The 19400-nt window shown below is 46.4% G+C and overlaps 1 protein-coding gene across 2 annotated transcripts in view; it reads left to right on the forward strand.

Moving 5' to 3' along the window:
* Positions 1-4245: 4245 nt before the first annotated feature.
* The window catches only part of MEGF6 (multiple EGF like domains 6), a 313131-nt gene continuing 297976 nt past the window's right edge, over positions 4246-19400 (forward strand). For both annotated transcript variants that reach the window (XM_019541243.1, XM_019541244.1), the window contains exons 1-2: positions 4246-5112; positions 10829-10963. In XM_019541243.1, coding sequence (XP_019396788.1) covers positions 5015-5112; positions 10829-10963 — 233 coding nt within the window. In that variant the 5' untranslated portion in view covers positions 4246-5014. The remainder of the gene's footprint in view (positions 5113-10828; positions 10964-19400) is intronic.

The raw sequence follows: 19400 nt of genomic DNA on the forward strand, positions 1-19400 counted from the left end.
CTTGTCGGCCTCGGCCGGCACCAGCAGCGCCGCCCCCGCGCCGCCCTCCACCGAGTCCCGCAGCTGCAGCATCGCGGCCGCCCCGCTGCTCGCGCCGCCTTCCGGGGCGGGGCGGGGCCGGGGCTGCTGGGAGCTCTGTGACGTCAGCCGCGCCCCGCCTCCCGGGCCCGGCGGGAGCGGGGTTGAAGGGGGGAGGGCCGTTGGCCTCTGCTGCCCGTTTTGTGGGAAGCGGGCTGGTCCCTCGGCTGCCCTCGCTTTGGGGGTCTGTTTTTTCCCCCAAGGCAGCTTTTGCAGCCCGCGGCCTAGGTGGTCGCAGCCCTCGTGTCTACTTGTGTCCTTCCAGTTACCCCACCGGGCTGACTGCCCTCCCGCCCCTGCTGTGCTGGGCTTCAGTGGGTGAAATATTCAACAGGTTTTTTTGGGACAATGAAGGGAAAAAAAACAGGCCAGGAATGACAGGAGGGGCAAAGGGTTAAAAACGTGAAAATTAGTGCACCTGAGGGGGACACCAAGCAGAGCCCCCCAGGCTGCGCCCACCGGTGCTTGAAGGAGCCGGTGGACGCTGCCCACTGGCGCCGTGCCTGGAAACGTGCTCGGACACGGGAGAGGAAAGCAGCCCCGCAGTCTCGGGGCACCTTCCTGGCCAGAGCCTCCTTCCTGGTCAGGTACAGGGCCCACTTGGCCAGGGCCAGGAGGAGGTTGACCAGGACTTGGTGGGGCCATGGATGGGATGACCAAAAACAAGGTGGGGGGTGAAATTCAACCAGATTTTCACCCCCCATCTGGAGGTGGAGGGGCTGTTGCAACCCTCTGGAAAGGCTGGAGGCGGTGGCGAAACCCAACCCCGCTTTGCTGCCCAAGGCTGCAACATTGCCATGATACCATCTATTGTGCTTTAGTGTTTGCTTTGTGCTATGGTTAATAAGCAGTCAGGCCAGCCGTTAAGTCAAATAATGACTGTGGCTGCATATCGTGAAGTGGGATGGGTTGCAGGGTAGAAGATCGTACACAAAACGAGCAATTGCCACATTGCCCTCAAGGTTACAGCTCCACAAACAGCAACACCAGAAGAATCGTAGCTGTTTAATACAGTGCTCTTCATCCATGTGTTCCCAAGACCCTTCAAAGGTCATTATGCTTGTTTTTTGAAGTAGGGAATCACGTGTTCACCCAGGGTTACCAGTCAGTGGCAGAATGACAGGCAAATCCAAATCCCAGAGCCTAGGTGTTGTACCATGTTTAGTCTGCTTGGTAGTTGAGAGAAATAAACAATGCAAGGGATTACATGCCCAGGGATCAAAATATTTAGGGAAAAAGGGGTTGTTGTTTGTTTTAAATTCCTCATTTGTTTGCCAGTACTGTTTACCACCCCATGTTTTAGCTCTCTAACGTTTGCTTGATGAAAACCTTTTCCTGCAACCCTTGATGACGTGAGAAGTCTGTTTTGATTACAGGTGGTTGCCATGTCTTCAGTAAAGCTGTTAGCATAAGCATTACAGGACAGGCCTCATGTCCAATAATTTCCCATGTTAGACATGTTTAAATCAAGGCCTTTTTCATCAGAATGTACTCTCTTCTTCCCAGACGTGCCTTCAGGCAACAATCACAGTAGGGATCAACAGACAGCTACCAGCCTGTGTACATTTCCTGTCATTCCTGAAAAGCAATACGGATTCCATTTGTTACTCGCATGTTACTAGTTTAACAGTCTGGGCCATTTACTTGAGATTGGAGTTGGGAAGATAAGCCTGTAGCTCAGGGCGATTGTTGCTTGCTCCTGCCTCTCCATCCCTGTGTCTGCCCTCTAGGGACCACTGTCCCCTCCAACTTATTTAAAGAATTCAACTGCATTTATACTCCAAACACGCGAGGGGGAGCTACCCACTAAAAAATTTAGCAGCCACGTAATTGGCTCTGCCTCTAAAGGGTAAAGATATCTTTTGCCATTAAAATCACTGTCCCCCTTCTTCAACTAAAATATTTCCCTGTACCTCAGGTTTCAGGGGTATTGGTTATAGCCTTGTTGAGCTAAAGATATAGGCAGGTTTTTTGGGTAAATGTGATCTCTTTCTTTAGACAAACTAAATAGTTGGAAAAATTGTTCTTTACAACCTTTCAGACACAAACAGTGTTCTTCAGACATGGGGAGAGTGTGCTGGGGTTTGTGTACTCTCTTGGGTGGAACAGAAGCTTAAGCTATTATGCAAAATGAAGGTCTGTGAAAATGCAAATGTGTGTGGCAGGGAAAGTCAGAAGGAATGGGAGTTAATGGGTGCAAGACAGGTTGGGAGGGGTGGGGAAGACACAAGAGGGAATGTTGACAGGTGATAAAATGTAGCTGGTAAAATGTAGAGAAGTTACTCCAGGTAGAAGCAAGGTCCTTTTGATTATATTTTGTTCAACATTTCCAGCTGTACAACTGGTCCAATCAAAAACATTACCCAAAAACTTTGCATCTTGAATAATTATAGGGGTATTATATTATAGGGGCATTTACCTAGTAAAGTTGGCACTGGAATGAGTTCAGCCCAACAAACTTAAACACCCTTGCCTTAACTTTTCCATCAACTCTTGGAGGTAAGCACTGCCTTGGAGGCCCAGCACCTCTGTTGCACTTGAAAGATGCTGCTGTCATGTAAATGAGAGAGTAAGTGTGTTGAAGCAGACCCGGTCCTGTCAGTGCACTTTGGCTTTACTGGCACAAGAATAACCTCCCCATCGCTTCTTGATTCCAGGAGCTAGAGCCTGGGCCGTACAAGGGCAAATTGCACCATTGACTTGTTTCTGGCAGTCTCTCAGATTTCTGGGATGAAGGTCATGTGAGAGCTGGCTGTTTGGCTTCAACCATCTGGCTTGAATTTCCCTTGCTTCAGGACAGTCCTTGCTTAGGATTATGCCTGCTTCTCCCCCAGCCGCTTCCTCAGTGACTCCTTGTCTCTGACATGCATCTTTTGCCCACCAGTTCCTCACATAGGTGCTCTCTTCTCTTCTCACACCTCAGCCCCACCTCTTGGCATGAAGAGAGTCCAGTCATCTGTAGGCCCATATATATTTGGTGTCTGTGCTGAGGCTGATCAATGCAAGACAAATGAACAACACTAGGGACACTTTTTTGTTTTTGTTGGGGAGCAGGGGCAGGGAGACCCTTATCCCATTGGGAACTGAATGGAGACCCATATCTCTTCCCTTCCTCCTGATTTCTTACACAGCCATCAGTTAAGTCACTGCATGATTGATAACACAACTGAGCTGGGGAGGACTCTGTCCCCAGGAGTCAGTGTCTCAGTACCCTGTTTCCTGAGCCAGGCAGTCATTTGTTCAAAATTCTTCCAACACAAATAAATACAACATGCATATGAGTGAAACTTCCCTCTAGGGCCAAAATCATAATGTTTCTTGCAGGTGGGGTGTGTATTTCTGCTTGTCAAGCCTGAAATGAAAACAGGAAAGTTCTCCTGATGGCTCCCTTTGGGAGCGATGTTTGAGAAGACTGAGAACGCTTAAGGCCAAGGAGAGCAGTGGGCAGAGGGCTGTTGTATTTGTTTGTCTGGATTTATACCACAGGAGCAAGGGCTCTCCAGGTACCCCTGTCACAGGTTACAACAATAGCAAATAAGGTGGACAAATAAAGCTAGAGAGTAACCCTACTCCTGAGCCAGATTCTGCATTCTCCTTCCCCTACACAACCCTCACCCCCATCATTCTTCCCCTCTGCAAGAGGTGCAGTTAATTAGCAGGGGACAGTTAAATAATGAAGCTCATTCCTTTTCTTTCCCAGCAATTTGCCTGGATTTCTTCTTTGCTTTTTCTTTCCCCCCCAAGCTTACATTCTAATTAAGTACAGGTTTAATTTCACCCCCATACCCCTAAAGCACTTCCAACAATCATGCACAATGTACAGGCCTTTGTGAGGAAGGCATTGACTCTCCACCATCTTCGTGGACGGTGTGCCTGTCCCTATCAGCTATTAGATGCAGCCACATACCTTTTGGAATAGTTGTGAGCCTTACTAGCTCTTATAGATGTGCAGGCAAGCTGAAGTCTCTGTTTTTTCCAGACTCATCTTTGGGGGCTGGAAGGGATGTATAGCTCTAGAGGTTGGCAGAGGGTGTTACAAAAAAACAGTCTATTGACCAGGAAAGCTAAATTATGCCTGCTACTCTTCTGTTGCCACCCCCACTCCCTCCTTTCCTTGGGGGTGGGAAGAGCTGGTGGGAGGGATTTCTGACTGTCAGCAAGAAAGAAACGAGAGCATGTGAATCAAAGGAGCTAGACCTGAGCAAGGCAAGGGGAAAGTTTTGTAAGGCTGCTGAAATGCAGGGGAGAGAGATGAGCTGCTCCTTTAGGTGTTTCTGTTGAGAGTGGGAGAGGCTTCTGCTAGGAGCAAGGTGGGAGCCTGGCTTAAGGTGTGTGCAGAGGGTTAAATGGAAGCAAGCCTGTGGCTGGGGAATTTAGTGCATCCTTAGAGAGGTGGACTTCTGTGTGCAAAGAGGAGCTCCCTTCCCTTTCTGTGTGCTGGATTATCTATTGCTTTCTGAAGTGCTTGAGGACTCCAAACTGAGCAAGTCCACATAGGGCTTCCCTGTTGGACAGAACCCAGATCTTGTTAAGCCATCAGCAGCGTGGGTCCTGTCAAGGCGCAAATGCCAGAAGAAGTCTCCTCAGCATTTTTCAGTGCTAACGAGCACAGCTAAGGAGCCAGGCTTGGTTCCTAGTAAAGCTCTGTGACAGCCTGTGTTCCAGTCACTTCCTCTGGACTCCAGGGACAAGAGAAACTTGCCTCAGCTGAACCTGTATGGGAGGAAATGTCCAAGAGTGATACATCTATTTCTCCTGTGAGCCTCAACAAGACTCCAGCAGCATTGCTCATTGTAAGAAACAGAGAAACTGGCAACATCAGGAAATAGCAATGAGCATTTTTCTTTGAGGAACTGGAACTTGCCAGCCTGTCACTGGGGAAGGCTGTAACATTTTCTAGGCACCCTTCAGATCTTCCTTGCAAAGGAAAAGGGTGATGGCAGCAAGAATGGAGCTACACATGTTGGCACAGTTGTTTGTTTTCACTCTGCAAGCATCTTTGCTCACCTATGGGAACAAACTGCAGCCCCTGATGTAAGTATTGAGTGAGGAGATCCTGGTGTGGGCAGGTCAGGTTGGGAGGAACTCCATAAAGGAGAGACTGAGCTATGCAATGAAAACTAATCTGAATTTTTTTTGCCCCTTTCTAGTAAAAAATATGCAGAGAACAAAGGGGTGAACTGAAGTTTAAAGTGTTTGGATTGTTCCCGCCACTTCCAAGAAGTGATTGGCTATTTTTAATTGAGATGTAGCTATTGTACAAACATCAGTTATAATTATGCAGGCTGAGGTGTGTTTTCCTAGCAATACTCTTTTTCATTATCCCCTCCTTTCTCTTTCTTACTGAATTCTTCTGTGTACTTCTCGTTTTTTTCCTTTTTGGTATTAATCCAGATGCTCTTAGCCCTGTATTTTTTTTAATACAATGCTATCACTTCAGTTTGGCATGAACTTTGTGGATCCCTTGGAAAACTTCCTCTGGAATTTGGGATACTGCCAGGAGAAGATCTCTCTCCAAGCAGCCTGAACTCTCTTTTTTATTTATTTATTTATTTATTTATTTTTGTAAGTGAAACCAGCATTATGCAATGAGCTAAACCCAAACCACCTTTCCTTTACGTTATTAACTCTGCTAGGCAGGATCAGGGCCACTCCTAGTCATTGGATGTGTTCTGAAAGACTTTTGTGCAAAGGCATTTGTTTTGTGTCTGTAAAAGACTTCATGTTTATCTCCCTAGGAGTTGCGGGTCAGGATTGCTGGTTGAGACAGGAGAGCTGAGATGTGTGTACTCTAGAAAAGAAAATGTCAGGGACTGGGAAACATTGAATCTAATTTAGAAGTGTAATTCCCCATAGGGCACTTCTGACAATACCCTTTAGACACAAAGCCACTGTTTGATGCACACAAAACTGCTCCTTTGCAATAAATTACTCCAGAAACATTGCTGCTGCCAGCCTCATTCTTGTGGTTTGTTTCGGTTTTTCCCTTCTGGCCCTGCAGATAGCTGAGAGGTAAGGCATGTGTAAGCTAATAGCAGAGGACATTGCGGGGGGGCGGGATGCTGTTCTCTCCTCAGTAGCTAAGTCAAGTTTTGCTGGTGGTTAAATGGGTGAATTTGGTGCTTGTTGAATAGGGAGAGGCCAATAAAGTCATAACAGCTTCCTTGGCATCCGTCCATCAGGATTTTGGATTGTTATATTGGTAAACCAATGTGTGTAAAAGCTTTACAAACTAAACAGCTCTGTAGCGGCCACATGTGGGAACAACAAGGAAGGATTTTAAGGCAAAGCTGCTGAGGGAAAAATGCCAATAATTGAAAAGGCATTTTCAGGCTTTCTGTTACAGCACCATAATTAAATGTCCTGGAGCAGTAAAATGCCAGCTGGAATCTCACTCTTCTCCATGTTGGAGTTATTGAGTTTGACTTCTGCTGTAGAAACTACTTTTTTGGTGAAAATTCACAGGGACTTTTAGGGCATTTTAAGCACCAGAAATAGAAATAAATCAACACATTCCTCCTAAATCTTATCCATTCGTGAGCAAATGTTAAAAGACTTAAAGCACAGATTCTTAGATACATTGAAGTGTAATCACAGGTGAAAAACTACAAGTAAAAATATGGCATCTGCTTAGGAAGTTGAGCCTCTTTGTGACCGAATTGCACTTATTAGCTCCTTTACTCAACTGGAGTATTTACATGCCTGGGCTCTAAAAAAGTGGCTGCATCCAGGAGAGGATGAAATGGAATGGATGCTGCCTTGGCAGCATTGACAAAATCACTGTTTAAGGTTAGTGCCAGAACTGTTATTTCTGATGGTGTCAGAAGCAGAAGGACCTTCGGTGGAGTTGGCAACAATGACACTTAGAAAAAGAATCTGTTAACCTATAAATAAAGATTGTATAGGGTAGAAAAACTGTGACTTAGCGGACATGGCCTCAGCCCTGTCATTTTAAAATTTAGGCCAACAGGAAAAATGCCTCCTTTTTGACTCTCTTGGCTTTTATGACTACCTTTCTTAAAAGTCTCGAGGTAAAAAATATACCTGTCAGCTCAATGGACAAGTAATTGCTGGATCTTTCAAATAGGCTTTGTGGTTCACTTTGCCTAGAGGTACAAATGCTCATGAAGAGTGTTAGCTGCTAGGAGAGGAGCTTCTCCCTAGGGAGACAGCAGGGAAGAATGCCTGTTCAGACCAGGTGCTTGTTTACCTCATCCTTTCAAAATACCTTTCCTCCCTGCAATCAGCATGCATAGGCAATGAGAAGGCCTGTGTACGCTTCTCTGAAAAAAATGCATAAGAATCACACTTTCTCTTTTTTCCTCAGTGTTAGTAATTTTACTGGGTCTTTCTTTATCAGGCAAACCTGGATGCTCTTGACCAACATTACATCACTTTTTAGCCTTTTGGCACAGATCGGGTGTAGCTCCTTAATCCAGCTATGCTGGATTCTTTGTGAGGGGAACTGTCCCCTGGTCTTAAAGTTGATAGATTCATTGATCTAATGCAGGTTTCCTATCTTAAGCTACTGGTACTCGAATTCAGGAAAAGGGTCCTGGTGGTGACCAGCTTTGCCAGTGAATCAAACTGTTGTTCATTCAGGTCCCTTTAATGAAAAAGAGGGAGTGGTAAAGGTAGCTGAGCCATAAAAGAGATATAGGATGAACACGTGTTCTTGATTCTCCTTCTTTCTCATAATACAAAGCAGTTTTGCAATTGAAGGTGACAGGGGAAAACATTTTTCTACAAGACGCTTAGTTAATATGTGGAACTTACTGCCACAAGGTTTCATTTTGAGTCGAGAGCTTAGCATGATCCAAAAATGCTATAGGTATATACATGAATAATAAGTCAGAGAGAGAATGAAAGTAATAATGGAAATAATCCCATCTCTTCAATGGAGGTTATAAAGAACCTTTCTCAGAATGTATTGCATGGTTGTCCAGTAAGTTGTTTTTAACTTTTTCTGAAGCATCTGGCACTTGCCTTGTATGAGATGGGAGCAGGGGTCCCAGTGGATTGGACTGGGGATGGCAGTCCCCAGGCTTCTAAGAACTGAAGAACTTTGAAATGGGATTAGAAGAAAAAAATGGAAATGGGCACAACAAAGAAGTGCCGGTATCCAAGGAGATTTAAGTATCATTGGGTCTTCTTGAGGATAAGGACCAGCTGGAATTGGTTAAAAATAAATCCAGTTGATGAAGTAGAATTTTACTTTAAAAAGTGGAGCGGTCCAGGATGTACAAAGTGATTCAACTTCCATTTTTTAAAAAGCAAGGAACATAAGAGTGAACCAGAGCAGGGCTTCACAATAGTGGAAAATCACCATTTTTTTTTCCTTCAGTTGTGCAATCAGATGACTGAATATTTGTACTTGTGCCCCAGAAGCACCGTCTCAGCTGGAATGCTCAGAAGCACTGCAGCACACAGCAATTTGTGTGATTTTTTTTTGGAAAAAGATGCTATTCCATCAGCCTTTTGTGTTCAACATGAGGCTAGAAACATGCTCCATATGCTTCACGGCCATCGTTTCGCACAGCAACTTTAGTATAACCCTGAAGCCAGCCGGCAGGAAGGGCTACAACGGGGGGGAGAGACATCCTTTTCCCAGCAGGATACAAAGCAACTAATTCCTAAAATAAGCTCAGGTTTAACCAGTCTGGCAAGAAATAATTCCAAACACAGAATCAACATTTTCCTCAGAAAATGTTGAGAACATCAAAACAAAGCTCAAACCCTCTCTCTGAAGTACAGACCTCCCACTGCTTGTGGCCACTCAAACAGTCTTATAGTCATAATAATGAGGCTGTAGCTGTTTATGGATCAGCAAAGACATTCTCAGCTTTTCACTGTTCAAAATGTGCAATTCCAAGAATGCCTCTCTTACTTCCAGAGCCTGTGTTAGCATTGGAAATTAAAACCAACTTCGGAAATGATTCCCTGTTTTATAATGGTTTGGAGAAAATGGCATTTTTCACTGTTTGGCAGAAACTGCATACTGCCTCCCCCCCCACCCCGCATGTGTTAGTCAATGCTGTTGTAGCTTTAATGAACAGCAGCTGATAAAGTCCTTGCTTGATGGACCAAGAGTTTGATCTTGGCTGGCAAATCCTAGATGCCTGTCTCTCTTCTTTCAGAAATTAATCCCAATAGCTTCTGTTCAGTGCCAAGGCACTCTGGAAATGTAAAACAAACTTGACAGTAAAAAAAAAAAATTGTTTGTAGGGAGACGGAAAAAGGAGGAGGTCAGAAATGCCAAACTGGGGGCACTTGATACATGCAAAGGGCTTATTTGTTAGCATTTGGGAAACTAAAATATTTTAATCTTATGATCATTTGTTTGCAGTACACTGAGACATTTTGTAGTTTGTGTGAGTTCTTGATATATTTGCTTACTAATCATCATCTCTTTAAAACTGCTGATTAATTTTATATGTTCCATAACTTTTAAAAGAAAAATGCACCTTATTCGCTTGTTCTCATGGTTTGAGAGTTCACAGAGTATGGAGCCTGCAGGGAATAAGCTGGGAAATGTGTTTGGAGGTAGGTTTATCTGTTATTGTTTCCATTTTGACTCTACTGGCAATTCACTTGACAAAAAATGATCTTTATGAACCTAGTGGCCTAGAAGGATGGATTGAAATAATGTATGCTTTTTTTCTGGCCTGCCGTAACTCTGATTTCCAATAATAAGAACTTTAATGTGCACAGTTGAAAGATGCTTAATTTTTCTTTTCTGTTGTGAACCTATAACATGACAGGATGAAGGCTTGTTCATATCCTGACGAATGTTGCATTATGATCACTTTAATATTCCTCCTATGTTTCATTTGGAAGCAGAATATTTTACTTCCTTGGGAGCATCCCAGTGAGATCACTTCCTGGCTTAAATTGAACCATCAGCTGTATTTGGTGCCAGAGGTGGCTGCACATCTCTGGTTAGTGAGGGGCGTAATGATATACATCTCCTACCAACCTCGTATTGTTTATTTTAATCAATTACTGGTTAAATCTTCTGAAAGAAAGGATCCTTGCTATAAAAGTGGAAAGTATAATTATAGTTTATTTAATTTCAGTGGAGGTGATGGTATAAAAAGGTGTTACTTTATACTTTTTGCTACGTGTCCACTACTATACCTGAAAATGAAATAAAAGGGGGAAAGGTTGCAGGGCTACTGTTGGAACATGATACTGGGAGTCCTGTTCCTGCCTCTGCCAGTCTTTGAACTTTTGTTAAGAGCTTGCTTTTTCCATACCTCTGCTTATTCATGTATAAAACACTGAGCAATCTGTAACTTATAGAGGTGCCATGAAGCTTACATGATTCCCAAAGGCCTTTGATATTCAAGTGAGATGAAGACGTACAAGATGGTCATAGTTTTGTGTGATTTGGATTGAAATTACTGGAAAAAAATGGCAGGGTGCTCAGTTAGTGATATAGCTTGCTTCAGGAACATTACAGCAGTGATTCATGATCTGAGTTGCCTCCCTGTGAGGTTCTGGGAGGAGGTTAAGAGGTTGTATTTGACATAAAAAGCCTTTGATAACTCAAGACCTGACAAGCTGAGACCATCTCTCTCCCCAGGCCTCCTTTATAAATAATATAATGGAGTAGATAAATATTGTATAACTATCTTCTGAGGAAAAACTGTAGGCCTCTCACTTTCTCTTCCTTCCTGAACTGTCAATATGTTGTGGTGCAGCCCCAGCAGTGAGGGGGTTTAAAGAAATGTCTGTTCTTCTCCGACAGGCCAAACGTTTGTACAGAGCAAGAGCTGGCAATAGTGGGGCACCAGCAGCCATGCATGCAAGCCTTCACTCGGATGGTCAAAGTGTGGAAGCAGGGCTGTGCAGGACATCTGTGGTGCTTGGGCTATGAACGAAGGTAGGTGTTCCTTCCTCGAGGTTGATTCTAAGATGTGTAGAATGAACATGAATTCTTCCTTCATAGTGAAAATGCAAATCAAGCTCATTTTGTTTAAGCCAGAGTATGAGTATGGGTGTATAAGAATGAGAGCGAGATGGACATGCAGACCTGCACAGCTAGATCAAAATACTGACTTCAAGTTCATGGAGTCCTGGAGTGGATGAGCGTGACAGGATCAGTGCTCAGGGGTGGCTGTGATGCCCCCTGGTGACCACTCAACCCCTGCCCCAACTCCAGCTTCCCAGGGTACCCTCCCTTTCTGCCTCACTTGCCATGCCTTGATATTATTTATGAGAATTTGGGAGGCTGCTCCCAGGGCCCCAGAATGAGCTCAGTCTAGCTCAGGGGCGGGCAAAATGTGGTCTACAGGCCAGATTCAGCCCACCAGCAGGTTGGGACTGACCTGCACCTGCCCCTGCAGTGCTCCACATGGGGCTGAGCCCCGCCTGCTCCCACCTAGGCAGCCCATGCTGTGCTTCCACCAACTGCAGCCAATGCACTGCTTCTGGCAGGGCTATTCCCAGTGCAGCTGTAGCCAGCCAGATGTTTCTGTGCTTGCCCTCACCTCCAGTGGGAGCTGCTGGGCTGAAGCTTCCCCCACCCTGCCTGCCTGGAGCAGCACAGCAGGGGCAGGAATAGGAGGAAGAGCTACTGGAGGCAAGGGGAGCACAGCAGCATTTGATCAGCTGCAGTTGCACTGGGAACAGCCCCACTGGAGCTGCATGCTGACTGGGGCCTGGGCCAGTGGGGCTGTTCTGCTCCCCTCACCTTCAGCTGCAGCTCCTGCTATGCTGCATCACGCCACTCTGGGTGTGGGGAAGCTTCAGTGGGAGACTTCTGCCCAGTGCATGGAGATCCAGCTCCAGCTCGTAGTCACCTTCCACCTGCTCTGCCTGCCCACCCACAGGGGCTGCTCATCCCACTGGGCAGGCAGAGCAGGTGGAAGGTGGCAGGAGCTAGAGCTGGGGCTCCATGCACTAGGCAGGAGCCTCCCACTGAAGTTTCCCCCTGCCCACCCAGAGCGGTGTGGCAGCGGCAGCAGCGGCAGCTGGAGGTGAGGGAAGCAGAACAGACCAGCTGGCCCCAGCCAGCATGCAGTTTCTGGTGTGGCTGCAGCCAGCTGGGTACTGCTCTGCTCTCCTCACCTTCTAGTGACAATGTGAGCTGGCTAGGTGCAGCCACACTAGGAACAGCTCTGCTAGAAGTCAGGTGTTGACCAGGGCTCAAGCCGGGGCTGTTTGGTGTGCATGGGAGCACTGCATTGGCCGGGGGGTGGGGGGGGCACAGAAAGCACTGCAGGGGCAGCCGCTGACTGGGCAAGCTCTGCTGCATGCACCCCCTGCAACCCCCTCTCTCCCCTCACCCCTGGCTGGCTTCCAGGCAGCCCCCTCTCACATGTACACATGCCCCCTCTATACACCCCCATGCACCCCTTGCTATCCCTCCCTCCTTTCACCTGATATAGATTGTTAAACACTACATTCCCTTCAGGGTATTCAGTTTCCACTGACATTAAATCTACAATATGTTGAAACTACAGTCACATTTGAAATATTTAAAAAAAATTATGTTGTAACATGCTTCTTTTGCTAGTGGACTTATTATTATACTCTTGTATAATAAAGCAATAATACAATAGTGTTTTAAAATATTTACACTTTTAAGTGGGAGAGGCATAAAGGTAATTATTTATGGCTATAAAAACATAGATCAGACTGGGTGTACTCCTGTTCTCACTGAAGACATGAGTTTTGATACTGTTGTCAATAGGGATAGGACATGGCCAATTTAATTTTGATACTACCCTCTTTCAAAGCACTGAAAAATGAACTATTTACCAAGAAGCCACACAACTGGGTTTAAATTAATGTGGTGTAAGAGTAATAACTGCCCTAAACAAAGAACTATACAAACACCATCTTATCCAGGAACAAAACTGCAACATGAAATCAAAATCAGTAAGTCATGTAAGCTGCAGCAATTCGAGTACAGCTAAATGGTGACTGAACCTCCCGTCAGATCCTTTCATATTTCATAGATTTCATAGACATTTGGGCTGGGAGGGACCCCGGAGGATCATCGAGTCCAGCCCCCTGCCCCATGGGCAGGAAGTCAGCAGGGATCATAGGATCCCAGCAAGATAAGCAGCCAAATGCGTTTTGAAGGCGTTCAAAGTGGGCACTTGAACCGACAAATTAGTATATGTCTGTGTATTTTATAAACTATTTTGTCAATGAAAAGGAGAGCTTTGGGAATTTCAGTTATCTTAAATGAAATTAGTTCTCAAGAAGGCATAGGTAGACCAATCAAACAGATGTAATAATAAGTGAGTCAAATATTAGGTCTTGACTTGGCTTGCCACCTTGCCATAAAGGTCATTGTTTTTATTCATTTTAAAAATCAGTAAAATGTGGGTTTTGAACATTTCAAAACATATTCATAGATTGATCCCAAGTCTTAATATTTCTGTCTTTTGTTGAACCCACTGCTTTCTTCTCAAAATGTACTTTCTGTCTAAGTGAGGTATTAGCTGCAGACTTCTGTACTGCCAGCACAGTTTCCCCAGTGCCTGCTGCTGCCGCTGGCAGCAGGGGCGTGCAGTGGGGAAGAGGGTGGGGAATCCCACACCCACCCAGCCTCACACCCCACAAGTGTCACACACCCACAGCCTGTCTCCACAACTCCCTACGTATACACACTCCAACAAATCCTATTGCCCCCACTCCCCCCACGCTCCACCATACACATGACCCCAACCACGCCCCACACACGGTATACAAGAGTAAGACTTCATTTTTGAGTTATTATGCAATCACCTCTATATGCAATAGGCAAACAAACCATGACAAATATATTTTTTGTAATAAAATAAAAATGTGTTGTACTAGGTGTTTGCCTTTTAGTATGTGAATTGTTTTTTCTGGTTCTAAGATGGCAACCCCCTCTCCTGAATAGAGTATTTCCAGGGGGCAAAGGGGGAGAGTTCTGGTGGCAAAGGTCAGGGGATAGGCACAGAACTTCTGGTCCCAAGATGGCAACCAGGGGGCAGGGCACCTGTCAAGGGGCAGGGCTATCCTTGTGGCTCTTGGTAGCTCACCAAAACTTATTAAGCGGCCCACCAGCTGAAATAATTGCCTGCCCCTAGTCTAGCTCAGCCTTTTCCCTGAGACACTCCGCTGTGGCCCTTCTGCCCTATTAGTGCCTCAGGATACCAGTTGCCATATGGGCTGTTTGTGGCTTCCCTCCACTCCTTCAGCCAGACCCAAGCTTTGCAGCTGTCACTTTTTAAGTAGTCCAGGATTATAAAAGAATGGCTAGGGAAGGAGGTAGTATAAGTAGTGTATCTGATAGTTACAGAGGGGACTCCTTTTTCAGTTCACAAAAGGGAGTGGACAATAAGAAATATATAAGCAGTACACTAGTGGTCATAATTAATACGTCTAACATGAGGTGGGGTTTACATGAGGCTCTTCTCAGCTAGACTGGCTGACCTGCTCCACCAGGCTTTAAACTAAGCCTGCCAGGGGATGGGGGGACTACTGCCACTGCTGGCCCACCGAGTGACCCTTACAAAGCCAGCAGGTCAAAGCACATAAGGGATCCCACCCCAGCCCCAGCCCTGGAACAAAACGTAAGCAAGGCAAGAGCCCCTAAGGGGACGCTTGTGTATCTATACATAAACGCCAGGAGCCTGGGGAATAAATGGGAAGAACTTGTTCTCCTCCTAAATGCAAATAACTATGTCATTGGGATAACAGAGACCTGGTGGGACTCCACCCTTGACTGGACCACGGATATAGATGGCTATACCCTGTATAGGAGGGATCAAGTGGACAAAAGGGGCGGAGGCGTAGCTTTCTATATCAAGGAAAGTTACGCGTCCCTATAAGCTGACATTGGCACCCATGGTGGATGACTTGAGACCCTCTGGGTTAAAGTCTGTGGGGAACACGGTGCAGGGGATACTGTGGTGGGGGTCTACTACAGACCCCCTACCCAGAGTTAAGATCTCGACCAGGAGTTCACCAGGGAGCTGGCTGAGGCTGCACAGTCCCGGTGTATGGTTGTCATGGGAGACTTTAACTGCCCAGATATCTCATGGGAGGAGTGCTCAGCCAAATCTGAGCAGTTGCAAAACTTTCTCTCATGTGTGGACGACCTCTATCTGACGCAGGAAGTCTGGGCTGACAAGAGGTAAAGCACTGCTCAACCTTGTACTGGCAACTAGGGGTGACCTAATTGGCAACCTAACAATCGAAGGGAAGCTGGGTGACGGTGATCATGAACTGATCACCTTCACCATGTGCTGTAAAGCTGGCAAGTCAGTACAGAAGTCCCTGACTTCAAGAAAGCTGACTTTGACAAGCTAAGGAGGCTTGTCAGAGAGGCCCTAAAAGGCCACAAGCCAATGGAGAAGGGAGTTCAGGATGCGTGGATGCTCCTCAAGGGAGCAATCCTGGATGCACAAGCAAAGTGCATCCTGTCTCGGAGGAAAGGCAGCAAAAGGGCACAGCAGCCCCCTCGGCTCTCCAGGGAACTAGTGAACTTCCTGCGTCTTGAAAGGAGGACCTATAAAGGATGGAGGACTGGAACCGCCACCAACGAAGAATACTGTGCATTAGTCTGGATATCAAGGAAAATAAAAAGTCCTTTTTTAGATATGTGGGGAGCCAGAGGAAAGGCGAGGGCAACATTGGATCCCTGGTAAACCAGATGGGACAACTGACGGCCAGGAAAAAGCCAACTTGCTAAATGGGTACTTTGCGTCAGTTTTCTATCAGCCCCATGGGACAGCCCTGCCCACTATGGGTCAGGGAGGCCCGGGTTAGGGAGATTTCTTGCCCTCCATTGAAGCTGACCTCATGAAGGAACACCTTGACAGGCTGTATACCTTCAAGTCAGCTGGCCCTGATGGGTTACAATCAAGGGTACTCAGGGAGCTGGCGAGCATCATAGCTCAGCTCCTGGCACGGATCTTTGAGAGTTCTTGGCGCTCTGGTGAAGTGCCTGGTGATTGGAAGAGGGCCAATGTGGTGCCTATCTTCAAGAAAGGGAGGAAAGTAGATCCGGCTAACTACAGGCCCATCAGCCTGACCTCTATCCTGAGTAAGTCTTGGAAAAGATTATCAAGGAGGCCATCCTAAACAAGCTAACTGAAGGCAATATTCTGAGGGATACCCAGCATGGGTTTGTTGTGGGTAGGTTTTGCTTGACCAATCTCATTTCCTTTTATGACCAGGTGACCTATCACCTGGACAAGGGGGAAGAGATCGACGTCATAAACCTCAACTTTAAAAAAGCCTTTGATCTGGTATCCCATGATCACCTCTTGGTTAAACTGGCTAACTGCAGTCTTGACGTCACCACGATCCGCTGGCTGGGGAACTGGTTCCACGGTAGGACCCAGAGGGTGGTGGTCATTGGGAGCCAATCGTCGTGGTGCGCTGTGACCAGTGGGGTCCCACAAGGCTCTGTCCTAGGGCCTATACTGTTTAACATCTACATCAATGATGTGGACATCGGTGTCAGAAGTGGACTGGCCAAGTTCGCCGACGACACCAAACTCTGGGGAAAGCATCCACACCTGAGGACAGGAGGGTGATCCAGGTGGACAGAATCATGAAATGGGCAGACAAGAACCTGATGGTGTTCAACACCGAAAAATGCAAGGTTCTCCACCTCGGGAGGAAAAACCTGCACCATGCTTATAGGCTGGGTAGTGCTACGCTGGTTAGCACTACAGATGAAAGGGACTTGGGGGTCATGGTTGACCACAAGATGAACATGAGCCTTCAGTGTGATGCTGTGGCTAGTAAAGCGAGCAAAACTCTGGCTTACATTCATAGATGCTTCTCAAGCAGATCTTGGGACATCGTTCTCCCGTTGTACTCGGCCTTGGTGAGGCTGCAGCTGCAGTACTGCGTCCAGTTTTGGGCTCCGCAATTCAAAAAGGATGTGGAGAAGCTTGAGAGGGTGCAGAGGAGAGCCACGCGCATGATCAGAGGACAGGAAAACAGACCTTATGATGACAGGCTGAGAGCAACGGGGCTATTCAGCCTGGAAAAGCGCAGGCTCAGGGGTGATCTGGTGGCCACCTATAAGCTTATCGGGGTGCCTATGAGGATCTGGGGGAATGATTGTTCACCAGAGCCCCCCAAGGGATGACAAGATTGAACAGTCACAAACTCCACTGTGACCAGTTCAGGCTGGACATAAGAAAGAACTTCTTCACTGTCCGAGCCCCCAAGGCTTGAAACAGACTGCCACCTGAGGCGGTTCAAGTGCCCACTTTGAACGCCTTCAAAACGCATTTGGCTGCTTATCTTGCTGGGATCCTATGATCCCTGCTGACTTCCTGCCCATGGGGCAGGGGGCTGGACTCGATGATCCTCCGGGGTCCCTCCCAGCCCAAATGTCTATGAAATCTATGAAATATGAAAGGATCTGACGGGAGGTTCAGTCACCATTTAGCTGTACTCGAATTGCTGCAGCTTACATGACTTACTGATTTTGATTTCATGTTGCAGTTTTGTTCCTGGATAAGATGGTGTTTGTATAGTGACCTTCGCATAATCACAAAGCTGTGTTCAGAGAGCTATGAAAATGAGGGCCACAGATTAGCTGTCAGTTGCGTAGCAGTTTTATTAGACATTTATCTGGCTAAATGCAACAGGGATTTTATGAATCCTTAACTGGTGCCCTGGTTCACTACTGCAGAGTATGAGTGACTGGTGCCTCCTGAATCTGGGGAGGCACCTGCAGAAGCCGCTGACAGCGGTGGCCCTGTCAGGGGAGGCACCAGCCCTACCAACAGCATCAGTGTCGGCTCTCGGGGGGCACTGGCCCCGTCGGGGGGCACATACACCACTATGCACCCCCTACCAGTTGCCTGTGCTGCAGAGGTCTCTTCTGCATGTTTTGGCAAGGGGCCTAGTATAATGAAGCCTTGATCTAAATTGGAGTCTTTGCAAACTACAGTAGCAGTGCAACTTATTGAGTATATGTGGGTGTGTGTCTGTGGTATAAGGCAGAGTTGTACTGAGACCTGCCAAGTTAGTGCAATGCTGCACATGCTGGAATAAGCTCTGAGAAGCTATTGCACCATATGCAACTCAGCATTGATGCAGCTGTGCTGTGTCTGGGTTGGGAAATGCATGCAGAGCTGGTTGCGGGTGCTTCAGCCTGGCACTGCGATGGACTAACATATATGTCTTTAGTGATGAGACACCCGAGTCCTTCAAACCCTCAGTACGCAAGCACTGTTGGCTTTTGGGTTTGACACAGGTTAGCCACTGCAGTTAATTGTTTCCACTTTGCTAAATGTGTATTACATCTGTTTCCTGTGATCATGCCATGCTTTTGAAATTAATTAAAGGCATCGCACACATCATCCGTCCCTCAGCTTCAGAACAGAAGAGTGCAGATGTCTTTGTGAAGTTTTATAGAGCTCCTGAAAGCAATCACTCACAGTGCAGGAGTTTTATTGCACATTGTTAAAAATCAAATGGCTCAGGGAAAGACAGAATTTTTTTAGGAGGGGAAAAATAGTTCTTTGGCCAAAAACATCCAGCCGGATTTAATCATGATGAGGCTGAGCATATGGTGCCCTAATCTGTTCTGACCAGCCAGTATCATGTCAGGAAGCTCAGTTCTACATCCTACTCTGAGTAAGGTAAAATTCTGCACTGTCAGCAAGACCCTGAAAACGTAGGTACAGGTTTTGTGAGTTAGAGGCTGCAATTTACCTGGTAATTGGGGAATTAAGAGAGCATCCGTCATTTATCGGGGGATTACTGTGGCATAGATCACAATGGGCCCCAGACTTGTTGGTAACTGAGTTTCAGGAGCAACCAGTGATCAATAACTAATCACAGTAAGGCTGTTTTGGGTGGAGGAATCTTATGAAATCTTCAGTCCTTTTCCCTTCCTTACTCAGATCCAGCCCTGACCCTTCATCTAGCTAGGGTACTGCTTCAGCTAGAGCCTGCAACCACTATTTCATGTGCTGGGTAATGATGGGTGTCAGAGTCTGGCACTTCTCTTGGCAGAAGGAGCAGGAACTGTTTTGTGTAGTCTTCCCAATCTCTGCTGGTGTAGGGGATCCTGCATACTGTAATGAGACCACTGGCTCTTCCCACTGAAGTGCAGTCACTCATTGGGAAGATTAGCAAGGTCTGACCTATAAATCTATCCCACAGCCCCTGTTCTTTTGGTGGTACGGTGTAACACAAATGCACTGCATAATAAATTCCAGGTATCTTATTTTATAGAACATTACAGGCATACCTTGGAGATATTGCGGGTTCGGTTCCAGACCACCGCAATAAAGCGAATATCGCAATAAAGCGAGTCACATGAATTTTTTGGTTTCCCAGTGCATATAAAAGTTATGTTT

Source organism: Crocodylus porosus, unplaced genomic scaffold (assembly GCF_001723895.1).
Source record: "Crocodylus porosus isolate Cpor-Errol unplaced genomic scaffold, CroPor_comp1, whole genome shotgun sequence".
Classification (NCBI taxonomy): domain Eukaryota; kingdom Metazoa; phylum Chordata; order Crocodylia; family Crocodylidae; genus Crocodylus; species Crocodylus porosus.